The sequence below is a fragment of the Myotis nattereri genome (genome assembly GCF_964212035.1).
Source record: "Myotis nattereri genome assembly, chromosome: 6".
NCBI lineage: Eukaryota > Metazoa > Chordata > Mammalia > Chiroptera > Vespertilionidae > Myotis > Myotis nattereri.
This window is the reverse complement of record NC_138081.1, coordinates 96,401,767-96,429,638: the sequence shown is the minus strand read 5'-3', so window position 1 is coordinate 96,429,638 and position 27,872 is coordinate 96,401,767. Positions and strand designations below refer to the sequence as shown.

The following is a 27,872-nucleotide window of genomic DNA, read 5'->3' as shown; positions in this document are numbered from 1 at the left end:
AACAAGGCATACACCCTAAAAATATTAAGCACACAGTCAAAATTAATGCACAGGCTTGTTTCACTTTTGTGGTATGATACTGAAGGATAATGAGTAAAAATTAAGCAACTCAGGAAAAATAAATAACATGTGCTAAGAGCGCGCGCACACGTGCACACACACACAAAACAAAATGAATGCAGGAGTTACAAGAAAGTCTTTATTTAGGTTTGGTCAGTACAGGGAAGATATACTGGAGTCACAGAGCAATATGCATGAACAGGGTACAACAGTTCATAAAAACTGAGTAACTATGCACACAAATTTCTTAAACATTCAGTCACCTAAAGAGAAAATGCAGATGGTGGAAAAAAAACTGTATCTAACACTGAAACTACCATAGGACTCCATCAACAAGTCCAACTTTTAGTGATAAAACTACTGTACTGGGCAAACTTGGCAGTCATAAACCCACATCTACTCTAACAAGTCTGAATGGTGCATAAGCATAGTAACAGCATGAGTAAGAATGCCCTACACAGCACAGGTTCTAGAGAGACACAGATTTATACAGACATCATTGTGTTATACTTTAAGGAAAGAGTTCCATTTACAATTTCACATTAAACTCATATAAAAATAACCTGACCTTACACAAAATGTCCTTTTAGCAACAAAGTAATTAACTGTTACAATTTCCAAAGTGGCAGAGGTATTGAAGCAAAGAAAAAAAAACACACCCACCAAAAAAGGCAAATTGTGACAAAAGTATGCATTAATTTTCTGATAGCATCCTCTCCCAAATTAAATGACACTGTATAAAAATTTGCTGGAAAAATATTACAAAACTGAGCCCTGTACATTTACACTTGAGTCCAAGCCATTCTGAATGTGGCGGGAACCCGCAGTTCGGTTACCTTTCCCACTCACTGTTTTCTCCTCTTGAGGGTCATGATTGGAGTCTGTGTCATTTAAGTGGTGTGTGAGAGAGTTTTCACTGCCCGTGGGAGAGTCTACACTTTCATACCCCGCACTGAGTTGGTTTACGTAACTACTACCTCCTTTGCCAGTTCTCTCCTCTGAGCTGTTGGAGGCCTTATTACCATTCCCTGGAGAAGGAGGAAAGCCATCTTCAGTGGTGTCCCCCTCCCTGTGACATCCAGACCCAGACGTCCTCGGCCGGGAGGAACTGCCGTTGCTTGGTCCGTTGGCCAGCCGACTGCAGTCTTTACCTGGGGCCTCTGCCTGTCCTACAGGCTCAGAAGATGAAGTCCTGCTGGTACTTGGGGCTGGGGCTTGAGCCTGCTGCTGTTGGTACTGAGCCAACTGCTGGCGTGTCTCCTTCAGTTGTTGCTGAAGAACTAGAATGGTACTCTGCATACCCTCTACTTCTTCGTCAAGTTGAATGATGAAGTCATTCAGTTCTGTGCAAAGGAGAGTCAAACCTACTTTAATATCTTTTATAACATATTTTACAATACTTCAATTCTAGAATTGATTTTTTAAATTTTGCTTGGAATTTTAAAACAGCCATTCAAGAATGAGTTGGTTTGTTTGTGTTTTGTTTTTTTTTTGGGGGGGGGGGCAGTAGCTGGTTAAAATAAATATATTAAAGCAACCAAGTTTAAATTGACTCAAACCATCTAGCCATATACAACTGATTACAGCCCATAAAATCTGCTTCAGGCTTGTTTCCAGGATTGGGGAACATCCGGCCCACGGGCCATGTAAGGCCCAGGAAATCATTTGGTCTGGCCCTGTCAAGGCATTCGGGAGAGTTAATTAACTGTTTGACCAAATATAGCAGACTAATTTTTAAGTTGAGAATTTTGGCCCACAAATGATGTTATAAATACCCAAATAGCCGTTGGCAGAAAAAAGGTTCCCCACCCTTGGTTTTAACCAGTGGGCCCACATGCCTGGTTCTCTTATCCATCCTCTTAGCAAGTGATTCTTTTCAGCTCCACAGCTGGGTTAGCCCCTAGGGAACAATGTGGTCCTCGACTCTAACACTCCAAAGAGGCCTAGGCTGTAACCAAGGGACCACTCCACACCAAAAAAACAAAACAACCCAACAGAGAAAATAACTCTTGAAAATTTATGAATACAAATGTCCATTAAGATCTAAAAGCTTTTGGGGGAAGAAGTTCTCACTACTATACAAAATCTCAGATTTACTGTGTTTACAAAGAATAAGAGCTAAGAACTCACTTTGAAAAGGTAGTTTTAAAGATATTTGACTACTAATCTTTGCAATTAACTATCTGATATAGTAATTAATAATTTAATTTTCAGAGTTTAGATATTTTCCTTACTATTAATCTTCCTCATAAAGAGGAGGAAACACCTATATACTTGCCCGAAAAAAGGATGGTGGCTGACATGGATGGTGGTTTGTCTTAGCAAATTTAAATATGATTTTTTATTCATTAAATAGAACCTCAACAGGTACAATCCATGATATACTTTTAGACCACTGGAAGTAGCCAAATACTTACAAGATTTACAATTAGAGAAATTGGTTAAATAAAAATATTCTCCTTTGAAAGCACTGATTATAAATTTGTAGATCTGTGTAATGCCTTAGTAATGTAATAGCCTTTCTCTTTTACCAAACTCCACCCTGAAAAACAAAAACTTATGAAATTTACACAAACAATCAGGAGAGTGGGGAGAAAACCACTACAATTAAATGGCTTTGTCTGCTAACTAACTAGATATGTTTCATTCATAATTTTACAGAACCATTGGCTAGAGATTACCATGTAGAGAACCTAATCTGAAATATTCATGCCTGGCAGTTTTTTAAAGCCAGTGCAACATTAACCAAACTTTTCAAAAACCCCCTTACCATCCTGACTGCTTTTAAGCTCCTCACTATATTTCTTCTGTAAAGCCAACTCTGCTTCAAGTTGTGCAATACGTCCCTGGGACAGCTGCCTTCCAAGCTCTTGATTCTCCTGGATAAGCATTCGGCACTTCGCCATTAACTTTTTGCCTGTTTGGCTGCAAAGGAAAGAGCCATCCATCACAAAATGAAGACAATACGGTCTATCTTCTTTGCTTGCAATTAGTACGCGATTCAGGTAACAGGTAAAGAACATAACTATGTCACAGCATATGCCTCCCTGTGATTACCATCTTCTTCTCTGGAACACATCCATCTTCTGCATTTCAGTATTCTGCCAATACAGCAGCAAAAATAAACCCTAAGCCAAAAGCACCCAAATGGTCACTTTATTGCTATTACTTGCCAGTGAATTAACACATATCTCAGCTATGCCAATATTAATAAAACACTAAGGTACTTAGCTTTATGGCACAGAAAAGCCCTTGAAAAAATAAATGCACCACCACAAATGTGCAATTCTTTAAAATAACTAGTATGTGAAAATCAGTACAAATAAATGTAAATGCGAGTATATTTATTCTTGCCAGAACAGCATTTAATAAGGATGCCTCTTAATAGGCAATTCTCATAGGAATGTTTACTGCATTAATGGAGGTGTGTTCAGTAATTGTTTTTAAAGAAGCTTTTGCTGAAACCGGTTTGGCTCCGTGGATAGAGCGTCGGCCTGCGGACTGAGGGGTCCCAGGTTCGATTCCGGTCAAGGGCATGTACCTGGGCTGTGGGCACATCCCCAGTGGGAGATGTGCAGGAGGCGGCTGATCGATGTTTCTCTCCCATCGATGTTTCTAACTCTCTATCTCTCTCCCTTCCTCTCTGTAAAAAAATCAATAAAATACATTATAAAAAAAAAATAAAGAAGCTTTTAAAAAGAAGCTTGAGACTATCCATATTCGTCAGTCCCTCATTTAACTTCTTTATAGGACATACTTTTGAGTTATCTTACAATATGACATTAAGGTTTAAAAAATTTATTAGTGATACGTAGTTTTTATTGATGTTATAAAAGATTATCCTTAGGACACAAAAATAAGATGATAAATAATGCAAATATTTGCCAAATTAGGAATGTATACTTTCACAAATTAGTTACCTAGTGCTAGTACAACATACTATAGAGCCTACATGCATATATACAACAACTATAAAAAATGCAATCAAAAGTCCTGTCTCAATAAAATTTTACTGCTTTTTTTGCTTCAGCAATCACAATAGAAATAATGACTTTTCAAGGGATCTGATTTAAATATATAATCGTATATATTACCTTTGAGACATGGATATGAAGTTTGATATTCTTGTAATGGAATTAAGTTCAGAATGACCTTACTGGCTATAAAACTTTTTTTGCTGACAATTTGTATTTCTTTATTCTTTTAGTGAGGTTCCCCCCCCTTGCCCAATATATTTAAGAATGCATCTGATGTTACTAAGCCTTGGGACTGTTAAGTGGGAGCGCTCTGTAAGTAATGCTCATTCTTTGACTCTTATGAGAGCACTTGTTCGAACCTATTATCCTTAGGCAAACTGTGGTGAAGTACAACCTTGGGTTACTACTGGCTCAAAGCCTCAGGTGAAAGCAGCACGTCAGCGGTAGTAAAAGATTATTAGCTCCCTTTCCTGTTTGTGGCTACTGTTGCTACAGATCGCTCCCATTTCCCCTGAGCAGACTTGAGCAGCCACTGAACAAGAGTTTAGAAATCAAATGAGGAATTAAGAAACAGGCAGCACTATCAATCATGCTGATGCTCCTTCCTCCCACTTTATTGCTATGCTCCCATGACTTTTTCTTGCTAAGTATGTAACATCAGTGTTTTCCAACTAACCTGAAAAATCTTTTATATAAACTGAACAAAGATTAGAAAAAAACTAAAATCAATAATTTGTGAGATGACTTAATCTCACAAAGTAGCACAAATTCTAATGCAAAAATGTTTCATTTATGAAAGTATACCATTTCATTTATGAAGTCATACCGTTATATAAACAAATGCCTGCTCTAAGATAATCCTATCACTTCTAAAATTAATGATTACTAAAATAAATCTTAACAAAACTGTTCTTCTTTAAACATTCTATAACTTTATGTCATTTAAAATTTGTGCTGTGTTCGTTATATCACAAAAACATAAAAATTTAATTATAAGTAACTTTCTGGAAAGAATATCTTTTTTTTAACTACAAAAAAAAATCTAACCCATTCCTAAAATCAAATAATTCACAAAGAAAACATAATAGGAACTGGTTCATAGAAAATACTTATACAAAAGAATGGACACTGCACATTGCTTTGTTATCAAGGAGCCAGGATATCTTGGGAGAGTTGTACACACAATTACCTAAATGGTTAACTGAAAACTGAACACTGCCAAAATACTGAAACATACCCTCTAAATACTGTAAAACATATGATTATCACATGCATAAAATATTTTAACTACCGTGGACAAAGTAATTCAGGGAAGCTCTCTCAAAATGAAAACAGAATAGGAAAAAAAACACCAAAAGCAAAATCACAACCCATTCTATTTGAATTATTCCAGATATAGTATTGATTATATACTATTTGTTTTAAGCTAATGATGTATTTACATGTAGTATCTAGAATACCCTGGTTTACAGCCTATTTTTCCAGAGACTAAAAATCCATTTATAGGTGATTAAAATACACTAATACAATGGAAATATTATGTAACCATTAAATATGAAACTAAATGAACTAAAAAAAAAGTAGAATGTCCAAGAGATAAAGTGGAAAACAAAAGCCAAAGCAGCCAACCATCTGTAGCACGTTCACATTTGTTTAAAACCAATATATGAGATGACTTTATATGCATAGCAATTATCTTGATGACACCCAAGAAATTTTAACAGTGGTTACTGATCCTGGAGAATAGAATGGGGAAGGGCAAGGCCACATCCAGGAGTGACTCTCACTTGTCGTCTTCACTTTTCTTCATTCTTTTTCAACTTTATTCATGAGCATGTATTATCTTATCAATTAAAAAAATGTTTAACAGTAAGAAGAAAAAAACCCACAAACCCCAAACTAACTGTTACCTAAATGCAAAGAAAGACGCTGGCTACATTTAAGTACATGCTGTTAATACATTTTATAAATTATTTCTTGACCTACAAAAAATATTTAGGCCATTTCTACTATGATCTTAAATGGCATAAAATATATACAAAAGCCTTAATGCGGGCACCATAAGCTAATTTCAAACAGATTTGGTTACTTACTCTCCAACCCCCATTAAAAATGAGAATCTTAGAAGCGGATTTCCTGCTATAAAGTCACACAACAAACCACTTCTTAAACCCACCCTCTGCCCCACAATCAGTTCCCTAAAGCAGAAACATATATGATACTTACAATTGATTTGAATGATTAAGAGAGAACTTAAGTCACCCTTGTTAAAATTAAACGTTGGGACAATCTGGAACATTTATCTTCACTCATCTTAGACTCCATTATCACCAAGAGAAAATTCGAATTGGTGACTTACAGAATGATCTGAAGAAAAAAATTTCACCTCCAGGACTAGATGGAAGCATGAAGAAAATGCCTCATTTATCTAAATGATCAAATGAATTTGCTGGATATGATCACTATACCTTTTTTTTTCAATTCACAAAATGTCTCACTTAGGCCAGCCCACAGTTCCCATACATTATTTTCCCAATCTTCTGACAGGCACCCTGTGAAGCTGTCCCACAGTAATTTCTACTTCAATATCCTGGGACAAGGCGTCAAAAAGTACCAAGTGTCAAGTCTCCTCGTCTTTTATGACACCAGCTGGGAAACAGAGGCATAGCCTTTCCTTTCCTTTGAAGAGCACAGCAACAATTTTCCCAAATCAATCTGCTCTCCACAGCCCCCAAAATCAAAATGTTAAAATTACAACAAAATCATCATAGTATTCCTTGAACTTAAAAAAAAAACAACTATTAAAGGCACATTTAATTTAATATCAAAAGTGCGATACAAAAGGCTCAAAATACAATGAAGGAACACATTCCCCCATTAACACCAATGACAATGCTCTTTCAACTTGTGCCTGTTGAATGAAATGGGGATTTAATAAATTTCACTACTAAAAAATAACGCAGCGAGTCTCATCACAGCCAATATCCTTATACAATCTAGTCGTGAAATGAATGTTTATAATGCTTCACAGTTTAAACCTGAAGTTTGATACCACACCTTCATGTTTGTACAGTCCTCAGTAAGATTGTCTACAGTATTAGCAACCATTCAAAGAACAAACCATTGATTCAAACCACATTGATTTAAGGCTCAATCAAGTAATAGAGAGCCCCAAACGAAATGGTTAAATATATGAACTACTTGTACTGATATCTATTAAGTAGTTTCTTAGCAAATAAACCCTTGAAATGCAAAATTCACCTCATTTAAGTTTTGATCAAGAAGTTCAACAACAATCATGAAGTCCACAGTCTTATAGGCAAAACTGATATACAGTGTCTCTAAGTCACTATGCTCAAGGTTAAGAGCGATGCATATTCCATTTTTACATTTTACTGGAATTTTACATGTTCAATTCATTATTTTAAATCTCTAGGTTTTCATTCCTCCAAACTGTCTGAAGACACAGTGTGCCACAGACTTAAGACTTGTTTCTCCCTCTATTTTCTTCAAACAGAAACATTTCTCAAGTGTCTACATGTCCTAGAAGGGGAATTTTTCGGAGGTGGCCACTTCTTCGGAATAGTCCGACGCCATCAGGCCTCTGAAGCAAGGGGAGGGGAAGAGAAAAAAGCTGAAACAAAGGTTCATCTGGTCAGTGTTACATTAACCATTACACGCTGGATAGTATAAGAATGTGGCTTTTTTGGCTCAAAAAGTCTGAGTCTTGGTGTGGAAACGAGTACTTGGCTGTCCCACCACAGCTTTCTCGTAGTGGGACTGTCAGGGAAGTCTTGACTGGGGAGTATGATTTGTTTACCTATCAGGCGTAAACTTCCAGGCACTCAGTTCATTTTGGGCTTGTTCCAGTTTGTCTTTAGTCTGTTCCAGTTCACCTTTCATTTTTAGGAAAAACAAGTTGATCGCGGGGTCCACCATTGTTGATCTCAGTTGGGCGACACTGGGCTGCTGGACTTGCTTGAGGTACTGGATTTGAGTCTGTACAAAGCAAAAGAAACAATTACTGCCAAATCAAAGGAAACAGACATAAGAAGGTGGGCTAAAATCCATTTCATTCGCTGTATTTGCCAACTTGTTTATGAAAACTCTCCCTCTTTGATCTTAAAATCCTCTCAAGTAAAAATTAAAAACAACCATTTAAGGTTACCCTTAAATTAAGGATATTTAAGAAATTAAGGCCAGTTGGTTGCATTTCCATATTTGGAACCTTTAAATAAAGAGGCTACATCTTACTTTGCAACCAGAACAGTACCAAAAAAATCGGTTATATTTATTAAAAATGCTAGCAATCACTGGGAAAAAGCCAATTTTAAAATATTAATTATATAACACTACAGTACTTTACTCATTCAAATTTGTGCCCATGGAAGTTATTTTAAGTACAATACAAATCCCTTAAAAATATACCAGGTACAAGGTTATAATTTAAAACACACACTTGCATTTCTAGATTTAAAAATATGCAGTATTTATATTTACATGAGCTGGCATTACTTTATAAACAGCATCTTATAAATAGCTTTATAAATAGCATCTTAAGTCAAAAGAAATTCTATGTTTATTTTTTTCCCTTCGGAGTAGATTTGAATAATAGAATTGTAAAGCTGGAAGGTGACTGACCTAGTCCAAACTTATTTTTGAGAAATTAAATAAACCAAGCGTCCACGAATACAGTTAGTTCAGTGCCAGAACTGGGACTAGAATTGTAGCTCTCAAGCCTCCTGACTCCGATCTAGGGCTTTCCCCACCATACCAGAACTTCCCTACTTACACACGAAACCTTCCATTTCTCTCAGTGTACTATTTACTATCACCTTAAAAATACCTTTCTAAAATATGAAATACAGTTTATTGGCTTTAAATGTATCACTTGCTTCACACCCAAAGAAGATAGGGTTCAAGATCTTGCTCCACACTAAGGCTTAAACAGGATTTAGGTTAACATTTCAGAAGTAGCTAATTTCTATCATACATTTTATAAAAGCCAAAAATATACTGAATGGATTTAGGATACATTTAATTACTATTTCACTGAGCAAAGAGAACTAATTTTTACTTAACTCAGGGAGATTTATTTTAAGTAACTCATTTAAAAAAATATTTGTATTAATTTTGGAAAGGAAGGGAGAGGGGGGAGAGAGAGAGAAATATAAATGATGAGAGAATCATTGTCTGGCTGCCTCCTGCATGCCCCCTACTGGGGATCAAACTTGCAACCCGGGCATGCGCCCTTGACCGAAATCGAACCCGGGACCCTTCAGTCCGCAGGCCAAAGCTCTTATCCACTGAGCTAAACTGGCTAGGGCTTAAGTAACTCATTTTAAATAAGAAAATACAACTGTTTATTCAATGTAAGGCCAGTTGCTAAGACAATTTAATAGGAATAAAGCATGTCATATAGTACATAGCACATACTACTATCATTAAAGAAAACACTGCCTCTCCAACACCAACATAGTTGCTATTTAGATTTACAGAGAACTACATCTGCCACATTAACCTTGACCTTTCCCTATTTTTGTTCCTGCTGCCCTTTCTGCAAAACTTCCCTCTGTATTCTAACTGAAAGAATGCAGTTGTGAGTTGTTCAGCAGGCCTGTGCAGGGGAGAGCTATAAAAATGTGGTTGGGAAGGTTAGGCTCTAGTTGAGATAACTTTGAAATCTAGGTTGAAAAAGACAAGAGTGATGGGGCATCAACAAAGGCTTGATCAGGCATGAACGTTCAAACTGAAAGTGTATATATGATAGCTGAAGAATCATAAAGGAACCAGCAGCACATACTGTCTGTCTAAAGCAGCAGTCGCCAACCGGTGGTCTGCGGACCACTGGGGGTCCGTAAGGTTCCAAAGGTTGGCGACTGCTGGTCTAAAGCAAATGGTGAGATATACCTGAACTAGGATAACAAGAAGACTCAAGAAGAGAGGGTTCAAAACACACAGGTGTTATGAGGTTTTACCATAACTACCCATTTTTACTCTAGCTACACACACTATCCAGGTGTTAGCACTGGAAAGTAAGATTTATCCTTTGCGCCGAAACCGGTTTGGCTCAGTGGATAGAGCGTCGGCCTGCGGACTGAGGGGTCCCAGGTTCGATTCCGGTCAGGGGCATGTGCCTGGGTTGCGGGCATATCCCCAGTGGGAGGTGTGCAGGAGGCAGCTGATCGATGTTTCTCTCTCATCGATGTTTCTAGCTCTCTGTCTCTCTCCCTTCCTCTCTGTAAAAAATCAGTAAAATATATTAAAAAAAAAAAAAGATTTATCCTTTGCATGGGTAAGCATCTTAACACAATGCCATGCAAACAGGGAGAACTAAAATTATTAAACGAGTAAATGGTAGAATCTAGAATCCTAACTATCAGAAAAAGGAAATAATTAAATAATTTTGAGACTGGGCAACTGAGATGCACTGCCCACTTCATTAGACATGAAATTCATAAGAGAGAAAAAAATTTTTGTTGGAGGAGTGTGTGTTACATAGGAAGAAAACAATAATATTCAAACTACTGATGAGACTTCTTGAAACCAATGGCCAAAGGTGAGGATGGTTTAATAGTTGAAAATACAGAAAGTGAAGGCATGAGTACTGAGAAAAAGAGAAATTTAATGCATTAGTTAGTGACCTTAAAGGGGTAAAAATTAGTGGTAGTGAAGATGGAAACAATAGGAGAAAAAGTGAAGAGTAGGTAGAGAAAATGACAAAGGCTACTGTTTTCTTAAGCAAAGTGACAGGTGAAGAGTCATTTTGAAAAAGTGAAGAGGGACAAGAGACTTTTGTGGAAATGTAGACAATCTCTGCACAGGAAGTAAAAGAATGAGAGAAGAAATAGGAATAGGACTGTGCCCAACATTAGTCCCCAGTGACCAGAATATTGCCTTATATATTAGATTTTTATAAATGTGTCAAATGGAGATTATATAAAACGCAAGAAAAGTTCAGATTTTAAAATTAGAAACAGTGACAGAGCTTCCTCTACTTAGTATAACTTACATATACCAACACTAAATTTAAAAAAAGGCTAACACTGTTTAGGACAGCATAAAATTGAATCTAAATTCAACCACAGCTAAACCATCAAATATGTCACTACATTTTAGATCTATGTAGACATGATACAAATGAAAGCTGCAATAATGAAAAAGAAAATGTGGTAGAAGTTGCTGACACATTGAGGGGTAAAGAGAAGAAACTAATCAGATGGTTGATTCTTTTAAAAAATATATATATTTTTATTGATTTCAGAGAGGAAGGGAGAAACATCAATGATGAAAAATAATCATCGACTGGCTGCCTTCTGCATGCCCCCTACTGAGGAACGAGCCTGTAACCTGGGCATGTATCCTGACTGGGAATAGAAGAATCGTGACCCCCTGATTCACAGATCAATGCTCAACCACTGAGCCACTACAACTGGGCCACTGATTGATTCTTGTATGTGCCGAGCGGGGGATGAAACCCATGTATTAGGACGATGCTCTAACCAACGCCGACGAGCTACCCAGCCAGAGCACAAACCTATTTTAAATCCAATGATGACAGGCTATCTATTGAAAATTTACATCTTGCTATTTATATCTCAAAGCATATCTAACTAGCAAAATGTGAATTTATAATTATTATTAAGTATATAGAATTAGCTAAGTACTAATTAACACATGTAATGTGGACTAAAAACCAATTCCTCAGAGAGTTAAAGCATTTGAAATACTTACAGTACACTCTTGCATCTCTTGCTCCTTGGTTGCTAGTCGCATTACAAGGATGTTTTCCCTTCGTGCAGACTCTTGCTGTTGTTGCTTTAGTTTTTCTTCCGACTCCCTTAAGCCAGTTACATCATTAGCTGATGATTTAAAAAAAATTTTTTTTCAAAACATGAAATACAATTTCAAAACCAAACGGAACTAATGAAATGAAAATTCTGATTGTCTTTGTCAGGATAATAAAAACCAGGGTAAAAAATTCATCAAGTCTTTTAGTTTCTCTCTTAACTACTTTTAGAACAAGGAAGCTTGTTCCCAAGCACAGTGCTCTTTTAGGAGATAATGGTGCTATAGTGGTCCAAAGCCACCTAATATTAGATGGAATTACGTTGTTACAGTCTAATCTGCTTCAACCTCACACAGGAAACTTTTGTATTTGCTTATATTATACAGTATTCAGAGTCCTGGTTAGGACTGATTTTAACCTATTCAATATAATAAACATGTCTATAACTGTACAATTGTTACATCAAGTTTTCATAATGTTCATAACATCTATGGATTATAATATAGTTTTAATAACTGAAATTTCAGGGTACTAAGCTTTCTGGGCTTGGAAAACAATATTGGTTTTTATTTATTTTTAATATGTTTTTATTGATTTTTGAGAGAGAGGAAGGGAGAGGGAGAGAGAGAAACATCAATGATAAGAAAGAAGCATTGATTGGCTGCCTTCTACTGGGGATCAAGCCTGAAACCCGGGTATGTGCCCAGACAGTGATATCTTGGTTCATGGGTTGACACTCAACCACTGAGCCACACCGGTTGGGCATCATATTGGTTTTTATACTCACAAATATTGTTACTCTCAATGAAAAGTGACAGACTAAAAAGGTTTGTTGGTATTTTTAGATTTTGAAAAATCTGTAAAAAATATAGCCATATCCTATTTTTATGATTTAAGTAATAATTAAGTTACAATTTAAATAAATTTATTACTAGTTCTTTGTGCATACCTAGACTAATAACTCATGCTTTAATTCAAATTCCTGTGGAAGGTGTTAGGGACAGATCTAGGAAAGTGTAAAGTAGTTGTGAGTTTCCCTATCCATATTCTCTCAGAATTTTGTACATAATTCTGCTAAAATAGTCATGCTATTATATTATTGCATGTCAGTCTTCCCCGAGTGGGAACTCCCCAAAAAGAGAGATCATGTGTCATTCACCTATTTCCTAGCACCCAATATAGTGCCCATAGTTCTTTAATGTTTGAATAAAAATTACATTTGCTTAGCAAAACCAATTATTCTGAATGTCTATAACAATCTAAAAAGAGATATCTGCATGGTCTTTAGGAGCTACAACTCAAACTTACAGTTCAGATCTGTGTACTTGCCCTCCAAAGCTTGCACATATGCTTCATACTGTTTCCATCTAGTACAAAAATAAATTCGTTATTAGTTGTTAAATTGAAACTGCTTTATTAAGAAACTAAAAAAAAGTCACATCTGTAAACTTGTAAATTTAACACCAAGAATTCCACTGCATGATTTTTAAGGTCAATTCCATTTTGAGATAATTATAAGTCTAGTTTAACCAATAATAAATGAGTCACTTCATTATTCCTTCTCAACTTAATGGAACTATGTAAAAGGAAACACAGAGAGAAGTGTTTTCTCCTGAGAACTTACCAAGTGTGTGTCTCTGGGTCAGATCACACACCATATAAGACTTTGTATCACTTATGTTCAGCTCAATGCCTGGATAATGGACGCTGAGTAAAAAACCTATGACAACTTTCAGATATGCTTTCCACCACAAACAAAAGCATCTGATATAATAAAAGTCTAATATGCTAAGGATGCTCAACCACTTGATGATGTGCACTGACCACCAGGGGGCAGATGCTCTGACCAGTAGGTTAGCTTGCTACTGGGGACTGGCTGATTAGGACTGAGCAGGACTGCGCAAGATAGGCCAGAAACGCCCTGGAACCCTTCCGTGTCCCTCCCTGGCACCAACTGCACCAGTGGGGTCCCTTGGCCTGGCCTGAGCCCTGTTGTGATCCCGGACCCCTCGGGGGATGTCAGAGAGCCCGTTTCAGCCCGATCCCACAGGCCAGGCCGAGGGATCCCACTGGAGCACGAATTCATGCACTGGGCCTCTAGTATAAAATATGCCTAATTATATGCCGAAACCGGTTTGGGTCAGTGGATAGAGCGTCGGCCTGCGGACTGAAGGGTCCCGGGTTCGATTCCGGTCAAGGGCATGTACCTGGGTTGCGGGCACGTCCCCAGTGGGAGATGTGCAGGAGGCGGCTGATCAATGTTTCTCTCTCATCGATGTTTCTAACTTTCTATCTCTCTCCCTTCCTCTCTGTGAAAAATCAATGGAATATATTTAAAAAAAATATATATGCCTAATTATAAGAGGCTGCAGGTTATCTTGGCTCTTTTGTGAAAATACCATGTGACTCTCTCAAAAATAATATTTATTTTTACTTGTAAAAAAAAGGGGGAGAGAAAATACTACTTTTCCAGTCTATTTGTAAAGCTGTATCAATTTGCATAAATGCTATATACTGTCAGAGTATAAGAAGGCCTTTCTTCCTCATTATATTCCCCTACCCACAAAACATAGGCTTATATGAGCTGCTCTTGCAATGATTGCACATAAACAACAAAGCTTTTCCCAGTCATATGTTTAAGCAACTGCTAATGCAAGCGTAACCTGCCCTGAATGTCGCTGTCTTGCTTACGGAAGAGCTATGTTTTCAAGCCACTCTTTAGTAGCAGCTAATCAAAATTTAATTTTAGAAAATCTTTTTATAATCTTAAAAACTTTGACAGGTCAGCTATAAGATTTACTATTACAACACAATGACCAAAAAATACCAAGCTAATCTACCTTCCATATAAAGACTACTGTTCAGCCAAGAGCATGTTATTTTTATGGCCAAGACAACCGAGGGTACAAATCAAGTGCATTCAATATTTGGGGATCAATAAAGGTCTCTTGTGGAGGCAATATAAGAACTATTTGTTTTAGAAGAATAGAAAAATATGAAAAAGTCAACAAAAACATCCTTATCAAGAAGCCAAAAAGTACAGACTAGTTAAATAAGTAACAGTTGATTTAAAATCACCAAGAGAATTAATGAGGGAAAAACTCATGAGAATTCCCTAAAGAAAGAATTTAATCTGACCTCAAGAATATCCCCCACCCACACACACACTCAATTAAATCAAGAAAAAGACTGCACATACTAACCAGAGGAATTATCTAAGAAAGGATAAAAGGCAAGGACTGTCTCATATCAGGGGTACAAAGAGAACAACAGGTGAGTGGCAGTATATCATAAGCAAGTGCCTACCGCAGCAGGGAAGGACAAGTGTTTTAGAATACTAAGGATTCAAAATTTATGTGGAGGAAAATAAAGGGTGTGCAATGGAAAAAGTGTCCTATGCATGAGATTATGCAAAGGAAGATAAAGAGAAGTCCACAACAGAGTAAGTAGAACGAGTGGGAAATTATCAGACTCTAGGAAACAATAGAACGAGTAACCTGTGTCTATCTTACAAAACACCTCTTCTCTCTACTCTAGCCGATTAAATTTATTTAGTCCTTCAAGTAAAAATTCTGTGCAATTTCTAGAGAAAGTTCAAAGACCCTGAAAAATATTTTTATTTTTTACCTAAAAATGTCATGTAAAAACTTATCAACCACAGTAATAAAATGCAGAAAGAATATATTTAAGTTATAAAACACAGAACATGTGATTCTTTTTCTGATTTCTTGCATTTAAAAGAATGAATACCATAATGCTGCATTTCTCAATCTATTTTTGCAAGACAATTATAAGATAACCCCAGAAAATCAGAGCTAGAAGTAACTGTTAGAAGTAATTTAATCCAACTCCTTTAACTCCAAGATGAGAAAATGAAGGATATAGAGTTAAATGAGCTGACTAAGGTTCCTTAGAAGAAAGAGTAACTTGCCTTCATCAGTAAATAATGTATTTCTTCCATAACTGGAAACATATCCTTTAGGACTATAACTTTTTTGCATATTAAACAGGAAAGGAATAACTACATTAAACTAATTTTTGCAAGGAAAAAATTCAGGTTACCTATTAGTCTAGAAGTTACCCAAACTAGTGCTTTAGATCTTTAAAGTGTTATGCTTTCCTCAATGATTATATAATAAAGAAACAGGCCGTAAAAAACACATTTCAAAAGTACATTAAATGATTTGAATATGTATGCACATTAAAAATAAAATACCTAACAGACAAAAACTTTATAGTATAGAATTACAATATAATGCTCTATAAAAATATTTTTATATTTTGAAAAATAAAAGAACATTTTACCTTAAAATTAACTCATCTCGTGCCATAACTTTGAAGTCTGTCTCACTCAGTCGAACCTATAAAGAGAATTGAAATATGAACTGGGTGCTTTTTCTAAACATTTTAAATGTACATACCACTGTTGCTTACACTTTTCATATTTTATGAAGATAGGATAACTTCTAATGCCTCAAGCGCTGGTTTCTAATAGCAATCCCTTTATCACTAAGACAGTAGTTCTCAACCTTCTGGCCCTTTAAATACAATTCCTCATGCTGTGAACCAACCATAAAATTATTTTCGTTGCTACTTCATAACTGCAATGTTGCTACTGTGATGAATTGTAATGTAAATATCTGATATGCAGGATGGTCTTAGGCGACCCCTGTGAAAGGGTCGTTCAACCGCCAAAGGAGTTGCGACCCACAGGTTGAGAACCGCTGCACTAAGACATTCAAAGCCCTTCCAAAAGGAGCACTATACTGAGACATATGAAACATCTCCAAGCCTGAGACTTAGAAATGGTCCAGTATCCTATATAATAAAAGGCTAATATGCAAATTGTCCCCTCGACTGGAAGTTCGACCAGGGGGCAGGGCTGCCCGCCAACCACCTGGGTGGGGCTGGCCAGCCAACTCCTGTGTCCCCTCCACCTGGCCGGCCCTCTCTGATTGGCCCCAATAGGGGCAGCTAGCCGGACCCCACCAGTGCACAAATTCGTGCACCAGGTCTCTAGTATACTATACTTAAAAAACACACACATAACTCTTATTTTATTGTAAAGTAGTTTTAAAAAAGTAAACCATTTATCTCTAAAACGAGAGGCCCAGTGCACGAAATTCATGAATGGGTAGGGTCCCTAGGCCTGGCCAGCAATCAGGGCCTTCCAGCTGCCAGCCAGGGCCTTCCTTTGTTCCGCGCTGCCCCCTGGTGGTCAGCGCACATCATAGCGAGCTATTGAACTCCTGGTCTCCCAGTTGAATTCCCTAGGGGACACTTTGCATATTAACCTTTTATATATATATATAGATGCGCATCATTATTAGGGACATGCAAATTAAAACCCCAATGAGCTATCATTACACACCTATTAAAATGGCTAAATAAAAGATTGTGGTAACAACTCCAAATGGTAGGTAAAGATGCAGAATAAGATTGCTGGTGAGAATGTAAAATGGTATGGCTGCTCTGAAAAACAGTTTGGTGGTTCCTTTTAAAACTAAAAATAGAGCCAAAGCCAGTTTGGCTCAGTGGATGGAGCATCGGCCTGCAGACTGAGGGGTCCCGGGTTCGATTCCGGTCAGGGGCATGTGCCTTGGTTGTGGGCACATCCCCAGTGGGAGGTGTGCAGGAGGCAGCTGACCGATGTTTCTCTCTCATCGATGTTTCTGACTCGCTGTCCCTCTCCCTCTCTGTGAAAAATTAATGAAATATATTTTTAAAAAAACAAAACCTAAAAATAGATGTGCTAGACAACCCAGCATTTGAACTTTTTTTTTTTAAATATATTTTATTAATTTTTTACAGAGAGGAAGGGAGAGGGATAGAGAGTTTAGAAACATCAACGAGAGAGAAACACCGATCAGCTGCCTCCTGCACACTCCCCACTGGGGATGTGCCCGAAACCAAGGTACATGCCCTTGACCGGAATCGAACCTGGGACCTTTGAGTCCGCAGGCCAACGCTCTATCTGCTGAGCCAAACCGGTTAGGGCCCAGCATTTGAACTCTTAAGCACATATCCCAAAGAAATGAAAATGTATTTTCACACAGCAACTTGTACATGAATGTACAGCTTTATTTGCAAAAGCCAAAACTTGGAAACTACCCATACTTCAACAGGTGAATAATTAAATTATGATATATCCACACCATGGGATACTAAAAACAGACATAAGCAATTTGGATAAGCCTCAAGGAAAATTATACTGGGGGGAAAAAAATCTCAAAAGGACACATATACTGCATGATTTCATTTATACACATTTGTAAAGTAGCATAATTATGAAAACTGCTTAATGTTTGCCAGGTGTTGGGGATTGAGAAGGAGGGAATGGATATGGCTACCAAGAAATGACACAAGGGAAGCTTGAGGTGATGAGTTAGCTAATCTGGTTGTAGTGTTGGTAACACTAAGTTATGTGAGATAAAACTACATAGACACACATACGCACTCTCTGCATATATAACCTGTGAAATCTGAATAAGCTCTGTGGATTGTATCAATAAGCTCTGTGTTGAGTTCCTGGTTTTGATGTTATGCAAGATGTCAACCTTGAAGGAGGCTGGAGGAAGAGTGTATAGAACATCTCAGCACATTTCTTTGCAATGTTTTGTGAATCAATAATTATTTCAAAGCTAGAGGCCCAGTGCACGAAATTCATGCACAGGTAGGGTCCCTAGGCGTGGCCAGCAATCAGGGCCCATCAGAGCCTTCTGGCTGCTGGCCAGGGCCTTCCTTCATTCTGCACTGCCCCCTGGTGGTCAGTGCACATCATAGTGAGCGATCAAACTCCTAGTTGAACTCCCAAGGGGACATTTTACATATTAGCCTTTTATATATACATATAGATAGAAGATAAAGTTTTAAAAAATGGGCATAATAGTCTAGCTCAGTGGTCGGCAAACTGCAGCCCCTTGAGTGTGGCTCTTCCACAAAATACCACGTGCGGGTGCGCACGTACAGTGTGATTGAAACTTCGCGGCCACTCAAGGGGCCAAAGAGCCACATGTGGCTCGTGAGCTGCAGTTTACCAACCACTGGTCTAGCTAGCTAGCTGAAATTACTTCGTAAATTGAGGAATATTGTTTTCTCTATACCAAATGATTATAAAGGTGAGGTACCTCTTCTACTCTAGTATAAAATTATGGCTATAGTCCTAGCCAGTTTGGCTCAGAGGATAGAGCATCAGACGATGGACTGAAGGGTCCCCGGTTCGATTCTGTCAGGGCACATGCCAAGGTGCAGGCTCAATCCCCAGTAGGGGGCATGCAGGAGGCAACTAATCAATGAGTCTCTCACATCACTATATTTCTTTCTCTCTCTCCCTTCCTCTCTGAAATCAATAAAAACATATTTTAAAAAAATTATGGCTATACTATAGTTTCCCTTCTAATATACACTTATATCCCGCTTTCCCAAATTGAATTATAAATTCCTCTTAGAAATGTTACTTTTTTTAATAACACAAAATATGATTTAATGCTTTGGCAGACATCTGACTTTGTGCTCTGTACCAAGGCAAGCTAACAACTAGAATATGAAGTCCCATCTCCACTATTTCTTTTTTCCTCCTTTCAACTGAATGTAATGATGGACACTGGTTAACAAAATCATACAGGTTTGAGGTGCACATTGCCACACATCATCTGTACACTGTACTGTGTTCACCATGCCAAGTCAAGTCTCCTTCCATCACCATTTATCACCCCATATACCCTACACCTCCCCCACCAATCACTATACTGTTGTCTGTATCCATGAGTTTTTTCCCCCTCAATCTTCCACCTGCCCATACCACCCTCAACAGCTGTCAGCCTCCTCTCTGAGTTTGTCTTTATTTTGCTTAATTCATTCTGTTGATAAGATTCCGTAAGAATGCAATCATCCGATACTTGTCTTTCTCTGAATGGCCTATTTCACTTAGCATAACGCTCTCCAGGTCCATCCATGCTGTCACAAAAGGTAAGATTTCCTTCTTTTTTTTAAGGCCTAGTAGTATTCCACTGTGTAAATGTACCACGGCTTTTTTATCCACTCATCTACAGACACTTGGGCTGCTTCCAAATCTTGGCTATTGTAAATAATGCTGCAATGAACATAGGGGTGCATATAGTCTTTCAAATTAGTGTTTCGGGTTTCTTCGGATAAATTCCCAGAGGAAGAATCTCTGGGTCATAAGGCAGTTCCATTTTTAATTTTTTAGGTAACTCCATACTGCTTCTCACAGTAGCTGCACCAATTTGCATATCCATCAACAGTGCATGAGAGTTCCCTTTTCTCCACATCCTAGCCAAGACTTGTTGCTTGTGATTTATTGATGATAGCCATTCTGACAGGTGTGAAATGATATCTCATTGTGGTTTTAATTTGCATCTCTCTGATTAGTAACATTGAGCATCTTTTCATTTGTCTACTGACCATCTGAATGTCCTATTTAAAGACGCGTCTATTCAGGTCTTCTGCTCATTTAAAAAAAAATTTTTTTTTGTATTGAGTTTTATAAGTTCTTTATAAATTTTGGATATTAACCCCTTATCAGATGTATTGGTGAGTATGTTTTCCCATTTAGTGGGTTGTTTTCTCACTTTGCTGATGGTTTCCTTTGCTGTGTAAAATCTTTTTAGTTTGATGTAGTCCCATTTGTTTATTTTTTTCTTTTGTCTCCCTTGCCTGAGGAGATATATCAGAAAAAATATTGCTACGAGGAATGTCTGAAATTTTATTATTACTTCTTTGTAACTGTGTGCGTGTGTGTGTATAAAATATTGACTATACTGAACTAATAGGAATACAGAACAGGGGGATAATGAGACCAGAGGAAAAGGTAGAATCTAAGAACTAAACAGTTGTAACCTCTTTTTGAAACATATAAAAATAAATTTACACTACAATCAAAGGAATTTAAATTAGGAAAAAAGAAGTTAACTTATAGTACATTATATACCCATGATGCTATTATTATCATAGGCAAAGGAGTGAACATTAAACAAACACTCGAGATTGTGTGTGTGTGTGTGTGTGTAAATAAAATGCTTAAAAACTGCTGGAAAAACACACCTTTTTGGGAAGAGGTTCCTCGTTGGTCATCTTGAATCCTAGAAAAAGGGATAGAGAGATGAGGTTCAATTGATTTTTTTCCATTGAAAGTAGGAACAAAAAATACTGGCCTTTTCAAACCAATTTATTAGTGAACTCAATTATGACCAAATCATTAAGGGTTTTGACTTTAAATAAATCTTTTGTCTTAGATTTGCAGAACAGCTGCAAAGGTATTACCGGGCTCCTGAGACTGCCACACCCAGTCTCTCAAGTTAACACCTTACACTAGCGTTACTACTACATTATATTGCAACTATTAGGTTATTAAAAAAATTCTTCTATAAAAAAGTTGTTCTTTCTGATGTTGCCATAAAGGATTGAGAGATAATTTTTCAATGCATTCTTACAACTGCCCTATGAAAGACAAATCTTGCAGAAGTGACAATTTTGTGCTTAAGTCAGATATTGACCTCAGGTAGTATCCCAGGCACCTTGCTGAACTGATATAGAAGAGGAGGACCAGTTGCTAAGCCTTTTCTTTTACAGCAATATGGTTAAGGTAGAAGCTATTATTGCCATAATTCACTACTGTACAATGCTTACATATAATATATACACCTTAATAAAAACATTCCTACACTAATCACGTCACAGTAATTTGTATCTCAAAATGTTTCTTTATATAAATTTATACAAAATTAACTTACTCTTGTTGCAAAAGATAAATTGAAGAACTATTCTCATTAGCTTTATATGCTTACTGAAAATACTTCTGGTTATGTCCCAATATTCAAATTTAACGAGGCAAGCTAATTTAAACTTATTGCTAGGTATCATTTATAATAGTACTAGAGGCCCGGTGCATGACACTCATGCACTGGGTGGTGGTGGGGGGCAGGGAGGAGGATGAATGTCCCTCAGCCCAGCCTGCACCCTCTCACAGTCCAGGACCCCTCCGGGGATGTCCGCTTGCCACAAAAGTGGGAGAGGCTCCCGCCACTCGCCAGCTGTGAGCCTGGCTTCTGGCCGAACAGCCCTCCCCCTGTGGGAGCGCACTGACCACCAGGGGGCAGCTCCTGCGTTGAGCATCTGCCCCCTGGTGGTCAATGTGCATCATAGCGACCAGTAGTTCCACTGTTCAGTTGATTTGCATATTAGTCTTTTATTATAAAGGACAGTAATGAATGTCCCTTATAAACTTTCCCTATAGTTTATTTTACCTGCCCATACTCCAAATTATTAAAAATTTAACTAAATAGAAATAAGTCATGGTAATATACAGCATGGTAAATATGTGAGAATGGTATTCTATTTTTCATATCACATACAATCCCAACTCTGTTAAGTCAAATACTCTAAACCAGCGGATCTCAACCTGTGGGTCATGACCCCTTTGGTGGTTGAACGACCCTTTCACAGGGGTCGCCTAAGACCATCCTGCATATCAGATATTTACATTAGGATTCCTAACAATAGCAACATTACAGTTATGAAGTAGCAACAAAAATAATTTTATGGTTGGGTCACAACATGAGGAACTGTATTTAAAGGGCCAGAAGGTTGAGAACCACTGCCTAAACCCTGACTTTCAGATTAGGTACATTGTGAAGGAATTGGGACATGTTAGAAATAATCGTAAATTGATCACATCATAAATTACTGGCTTAATTCTTCCCTCTTTAATAAGCTTATCATTGGATGTCGCTAGCAAAAAGCTGAGTATATCACCCTCTCCAAGTTCATCTCCACAGAGGCCTATTTCTATTTTAGCTTTAATGTGCATTCATTTCACTAGGCTGTTTACCTTTCAGAACCCAGAAAGTTTGGCATTTACTTGCAATTGCCCATTTGTCCAGAGCTAAATATAATAGGTAAATATCAATAATCTATTGAATAAAAAAAACCTATAAGACAATTATAGTCATTTGAAGTTTTAGCCATATTTAACTAGTATATAAATGTGTACCAATGTATGTCACTATTCTAGGTAAATCTTTCTAAAGGCTTTTCATCTTACTCAAAACAGTACATGCCAATTCCTTGCCCTTTTATTGAGGGTTATTTTTCTTCATTGCTCTTAGCACGAACTGATATTTTATATAATTACTAGAGGCCCAGTGCACGAATTTGTGCACCAGTGGGGTCCCTTGGCCTGGCCTGCGGGATTGGGCCAAAACTGGCTCTCTGAGATCCCTGAGGGGTTCCGGATTGCGAGAGGGCACAGGCCAGGCCAAGGGACCCCACTGCTGCACGATCAGGGCCAAGGGAGTACCGCGGGAGGGCTCCAGGGCATGTCTGGCCCATCTCACTCAGTCCCAACTGGCCAGACCCCAGCAGCAAACTAATCTACCAGTTGGAGCATCTTCCCCCTAGTGGTCAGTGCACATCATAGTGACTGGTCGACCGGTTGACTGTCTGCACCCTGGTGGTCAGTGCATGTCATAGTGAGCGGTTGAGCGGCATTAGCATATTACACTTTGATTGGTTGAAAGGCCGACCAGTTGACCAGACACTTAGCCTATTAGGCTTTTATTATATAGGATGTTTCTCCCAGTTATGAAATAAGCTCCATGAGAAAACTTCCATTCACTGCTGATGCCTCAGTACATGGTAGGCACTCAAACATATGCTAAACAAGTGAATTTGCTTGTTACTATTAAATCACAAAAGGTGAGCTACATACTTGCATGCATATAAGCATAACCAATGGACACAGTAAGGGGATGAGGGCATGTGCTGGGGGGTGGGAGCGGCCAGGGAGAGAGAGGTCAATGGGGGGAAAAATGAGACACATGTAATACTTTCAACAGTAAAGAATTTAAATTTAAAAAAGTGAGGTAAATAAACAAATCTAGTTTTCCCCCCAAATCAACCAAGATGACAATCCTGTAAAATTTTGAGTATATATGTGGAACTTAATATTAACAGGTATTGTGATAGAGCTCTATTAGTGACAGTTTGAAAACAGCTAAAGTTACCACGGTGGATAGGGAATCTACCTGTTACCTAGTTACTGGGCACCAGAGCCACTCAAAATAAAATCTTAGTTATAAAACTTAAGTATTATGGATGCTATTTAATATAGATTAAACATTAAATTCGTTATAAATGAGTATAAGTTTCTACAACCTGACACTTTGCCCAGGTTTATTTATTCATTCTTTTCTTAATACATAGTTACTCAGCTTTTTAGTCTATTAAAATAAAGTTAACTGCAAACTTAACTAGCAATAAATATGCTAAAGTTTTTTTTTTAAGGACATTTACATGATGGAGAAGTTCTACTAGCCCTACTTTTCCAGAACAGGGTGACAAACTTTGGAAAAAAAAAAAAAAGGCAGCATAACCTGAGCCTCAATTTCCCCATTTAAAAATGATCACCACCACGAAGGTTCAAAATTATTGTGCTATTTTTAAAGATAAACATTAGACTTTAGCATGGAGACTGGCACAAAATAAGCATTTAATTACTAGTTTGCTCCTCATTAAAAAAAAAAAACCCACAAAGACCCTCAATCACTATTTCTCGAAAAGCCCAAGGGAGAATCGACAGGTTGACAATAACAGTATTTGTTTCTAAGCCTCACTGTAGAATTTTTGGTGATCTCCAATTTTTAGAATTATAAACAGCGAGTTATTTTAATTTCTAACATTGGCTTACATCCTCTTATAAAAAGTTTGATGCTGGGTAGATTTTAAAAACAAACTGCTTAGAGGATATTTATATTTTTTTCTTTTTTAAAAATATATTTTCATTGATATCAGAGATAAAGGGAGAGAAAAAGATAGAAACATCAATGATTAGAATCACCAATTGGCTGCCTCTTACATGCCCTCTACTGGAGATCCAGCCCTCAATCCAGGCATGTGCCCTGACCTGGAAATCGAACCATGACCACCTGGTTCACAGATCAACGCTCAACCACTGTCCAACACCGGCCAGGCTGTATTTTCTTTACGTACAAAAATAAATTTCAAAATTTGTAATATAAGTCAAGGATAAATACAGGCCTGGTATAAATCTTTGCATTTCACATGTCGATTATCAGTCACATGTCATTCCACATATTATGGGATATGTAAGCTGGGAATTCAAAGCATCTTTAACTGATGACAAGTCAATCTTTCCTTGAGAGTCCATGATATTGCACAATAGTTAAATGGGCAGTTTGGCAAAAGGCAAATTAAAACAAGTTTAAAATTTAAAAACATCAACATCCAACTAATTAATCAAAATAGAACCTGGTTTTGACTTTCACATTGCACAAATGTGCTAAGGAATTTATTATTTCCCAATACAATTTTTTTTGGCACAACTGACAGCACACAATAACCACCTAAAGTCAATTCCAGAGTCATAAAGACAATGGACATTCCAGGTTCTTAGTACAATCAATCTATTCTTGTATCGGAAAAATGGAATGACTGAACCTTGAAGGAAAAAAATGAGTATATGTTCAGTGCTATGAGCCATTCATTTAATAATTTTAACTTTTCAAAGTTAGTCCCCATTTTCCAGATGATGAAATGACAAAAGTTAGTAACTAATGAAGATGGGTAATTCTCCCCTCTCTCATCCTAAATAGTGATCAAGCAGCTTATAGCTAGAAAATGCAGAAAAGCAAAATAAGTAAAATTCGAAATTGGCCAATCTGGTTACCTTTTAGTACATTTAAGAAAACTAGTTAAACATGATTTTAAAATTATGTAACGGTTTCAGTTACTCATGTGGATAATTAAAAAACATAATATAGCTCAAGTTTAGAATGTCAGAACCACTCTTGATGCCTTAATATTGAACAACAGATGATGATCTAGATTAGAGGCTCAGCTTGAGTTGGCTGGGTGGCTAGCATCCCAAATCCCAGTACGTCCCTGACTCTTAGCATTATGATCCTAAGTTATGCAACTCAGTTCTCTGTAAACGGAGAGGCAAGCACCAGCCAACACAACTTCAGTAAGAAAGCATGTGCCTAGCTGAAACTCACAGCTAAACACAACGAATGAATAATACACATGGTACTAGCCTGGAACAGAAAGGGTACTAGTTAGGAATCGGAAGGCCACCCATCCTGACTCTTGTACCCCTCAGCCCTGTGATCCTGAGCAGGTCACTTAACTCTCTGGGCTACAGTCTCCAAAACAGCAAAAAGGGGACACCAACTTTCACTTCCTCACGAAGTGCTGCACACCTCAATGCTTTAGGTGCCATAGCCCCCCACTCCCCCCAAAAAAGGGGGGGAATCTTTCAAATAAAACACTCACACTAACGTAAAAGACAGTTTCAATGTGTATTTGGGGGAGAACATTTATTTATAACGTTGAACTCTAGCCTGATGCACCACTTTCATAACCAATATACTACTATGGGCCTATTAAAAAGTTTTTCTAAGTCTAGTAATAGAAAATTATGTAGAGGCAAAAAAAAAAAAAGAAAAAAAAGTGGGAGATAATCTAAAACTACCGAGGTCGTGTTTTGCTACATGACCTACCAACATACACTTTTTTCCAAGAGCAACACACCACGCAATGAATGACCAAGACTGCTACTAAGTATAGGAGTGGAGGACGGGGGCTTACCGCCGGGAGCCCGGCAGGTGTTCCTTCTTGTTACTGTTCTCCGCACCGACCACTGTAGCCCCGCTGTGCCCACCCGGCGCTTTCCGGGGCCCGGACGGTAACGCACGCGGACACGTGGGCAGCTACTCCCACTCCCACGTCCACGTGCACCTCGGGGCTCCCCGCGATGCCATCACTAACCCCTCGGGGTGGGGAACGACCAGTGCCATTCAGGGTCGTAGGGTGCGCAGAGAATATCATACCACCCTGGGGAAGAGGCTTTTTTTTTTTAGTTTTTTCTTTACCATATAAACACGGTTACTGAGGGTTTTTAACAGGGTCCTTTGGGAGCAAACACCCAATTATGTGTCACCAAAACAAGAACCTGGACTCGCGCTCCCCGCTGGTAAGACCGGACTCGGGGACACTCCACGAGCAGCCCGACCAGGCCCCGCGGCGAGGCCGGGGCGCGAGCGGAGTCGGCTCGGAGCTGCGGGGCCGCCTGCGCTCGGGACGCGCCGCCCGTGCGAACATGGAAGCCGCCGGGGACGCAGCTGCGACGCCGATGTGGTCCGCGAGCGCCGCGCTCCTGCCCGTGCGGACTCGCCCGGGGGCGCCGGCCGGACCTGCCGGGGCGGGAGGGGGCGCCGCCGGGGCGGAGCGGGGCGCGCACCGAGGGGGCGGACTCCGGTCCCGCCGGCCGGCCGCAGGAGCGCCCGCCTCACCCCGGCCCCGGGGACGGGAAGGGAGGGAAAATGGCCTCGAGGCGGCGGAAGTGCCCCTCGGGCGGGAAGGCGGAGCGGCTACCGGAGGCCGGCGGGCCCCGCGAGCCCAGTCGCCCTCAGGGCTCTCGGCACCGCTGCCCGGGCGAGCGCGGCCGCGCCTCAGCCCTCGGGACCCGGAGCCCCTCGCGGCCGCGCCCGCCTCCCGCCCGCACCTACCTCTCCAGCCGGAGGCCGCGCCGGCGCCGCCCAGTCACATAGGCCGAGGCCGCGCTGCCGGATCGCCGCCCGATCGCGCTCCCGAAGCCCCCCGCGCTCCCCTTTATTTGCGGGTCTCGCCGCCACAAAATGGCGCTGAGGGAGGAAGTGAGGCTCCGCCGCCCCACCCCCTTTCCGCCCCGCCCGCCCCGCCCGCCCCGCCCGCTGCCGACCCAGCCCCGGTCCGTGCGCGCCGCCGCCCGCCCACTCCCGCCCCGCGCCCCGCCCCTCACCGAGTGGTCACCTCCCGTCACGGCCGTAACCGCACGGCCGCCGCCGGGCCCGCCGCGGGGAGGGAAGGCGAAGGGACGGCGCGCGCCGCGGGCTTGAGGCGCTGAGGGAGACCTGCGCTCAGGTGGCACCCCCGGAGCGCCGCGAGCTCGGCGGGGGCGGGCAGAGAGGCGGCCCGCGGGGAGGGTGGGCCGCGAGGTCGGAGGTCAGCCGCAAGGCACCACGGGAAGG

The 27,872-nt window shown here is 39.4% G+C and overlaps 1 protein-coding gene across 5 annotated transcripts; it reads right to left on the bottom strand.

Annotated features, from left to right (window-relative positions):
- Window positions 1–179: 179 nt before the first annotated feature.
- WTAP (WT1 associated protein) lies at window positions 180–27,842 on the bottom strand. 5 transcript variants are annotated; one of them, XR_013996144.1, is made up of 8 exons: window positions 27,372–27,528; window positions 20,890–20,927; window positions 16,132–16,187; window positions 13,135–13,193; window positions 11,772–11,899; window positions 7,299–8,036; window positions 2,831–2,985; window positions 180–1,403 (listed from the first exon to the last, which is right to left on the bottom strand). XR_013996144.1 is itself a non-coding variant. In XM_081094062.1 (8 exons), the coding sequence occupies exons 2-8, from the start codon at window positions 20,917–20,919 to the stop codon at window positions 820–822; spliced, it is 1,191 nt and encodes a 396-aa protein (XP_080950188.1). In that variant the 5' UTR covers window positions 20,920–20,927; window positions 27,644–27,842; the 3' UTR covers window positions 180–819. The 5 variants fall into 5 exon arrangements, 4 of the variants coding, with proteins under 4 accessions (XP_080950188.1, XP_080950186.1, XP_080950187.1 ...); XM_081094062.1 differs by lacking the exon at window positions 27,372–27,528 and adding an exon at window positions 27,644–27,842 and having other exon boundaries at window positions 7,858–8,036; XM_081094060.1 differs by having other exon boundaries at window positions 7,858–8,036; window positions 27,372–27,501.
- Window positions 27,843–27,872: the final 30 nt, after the last annotated feature.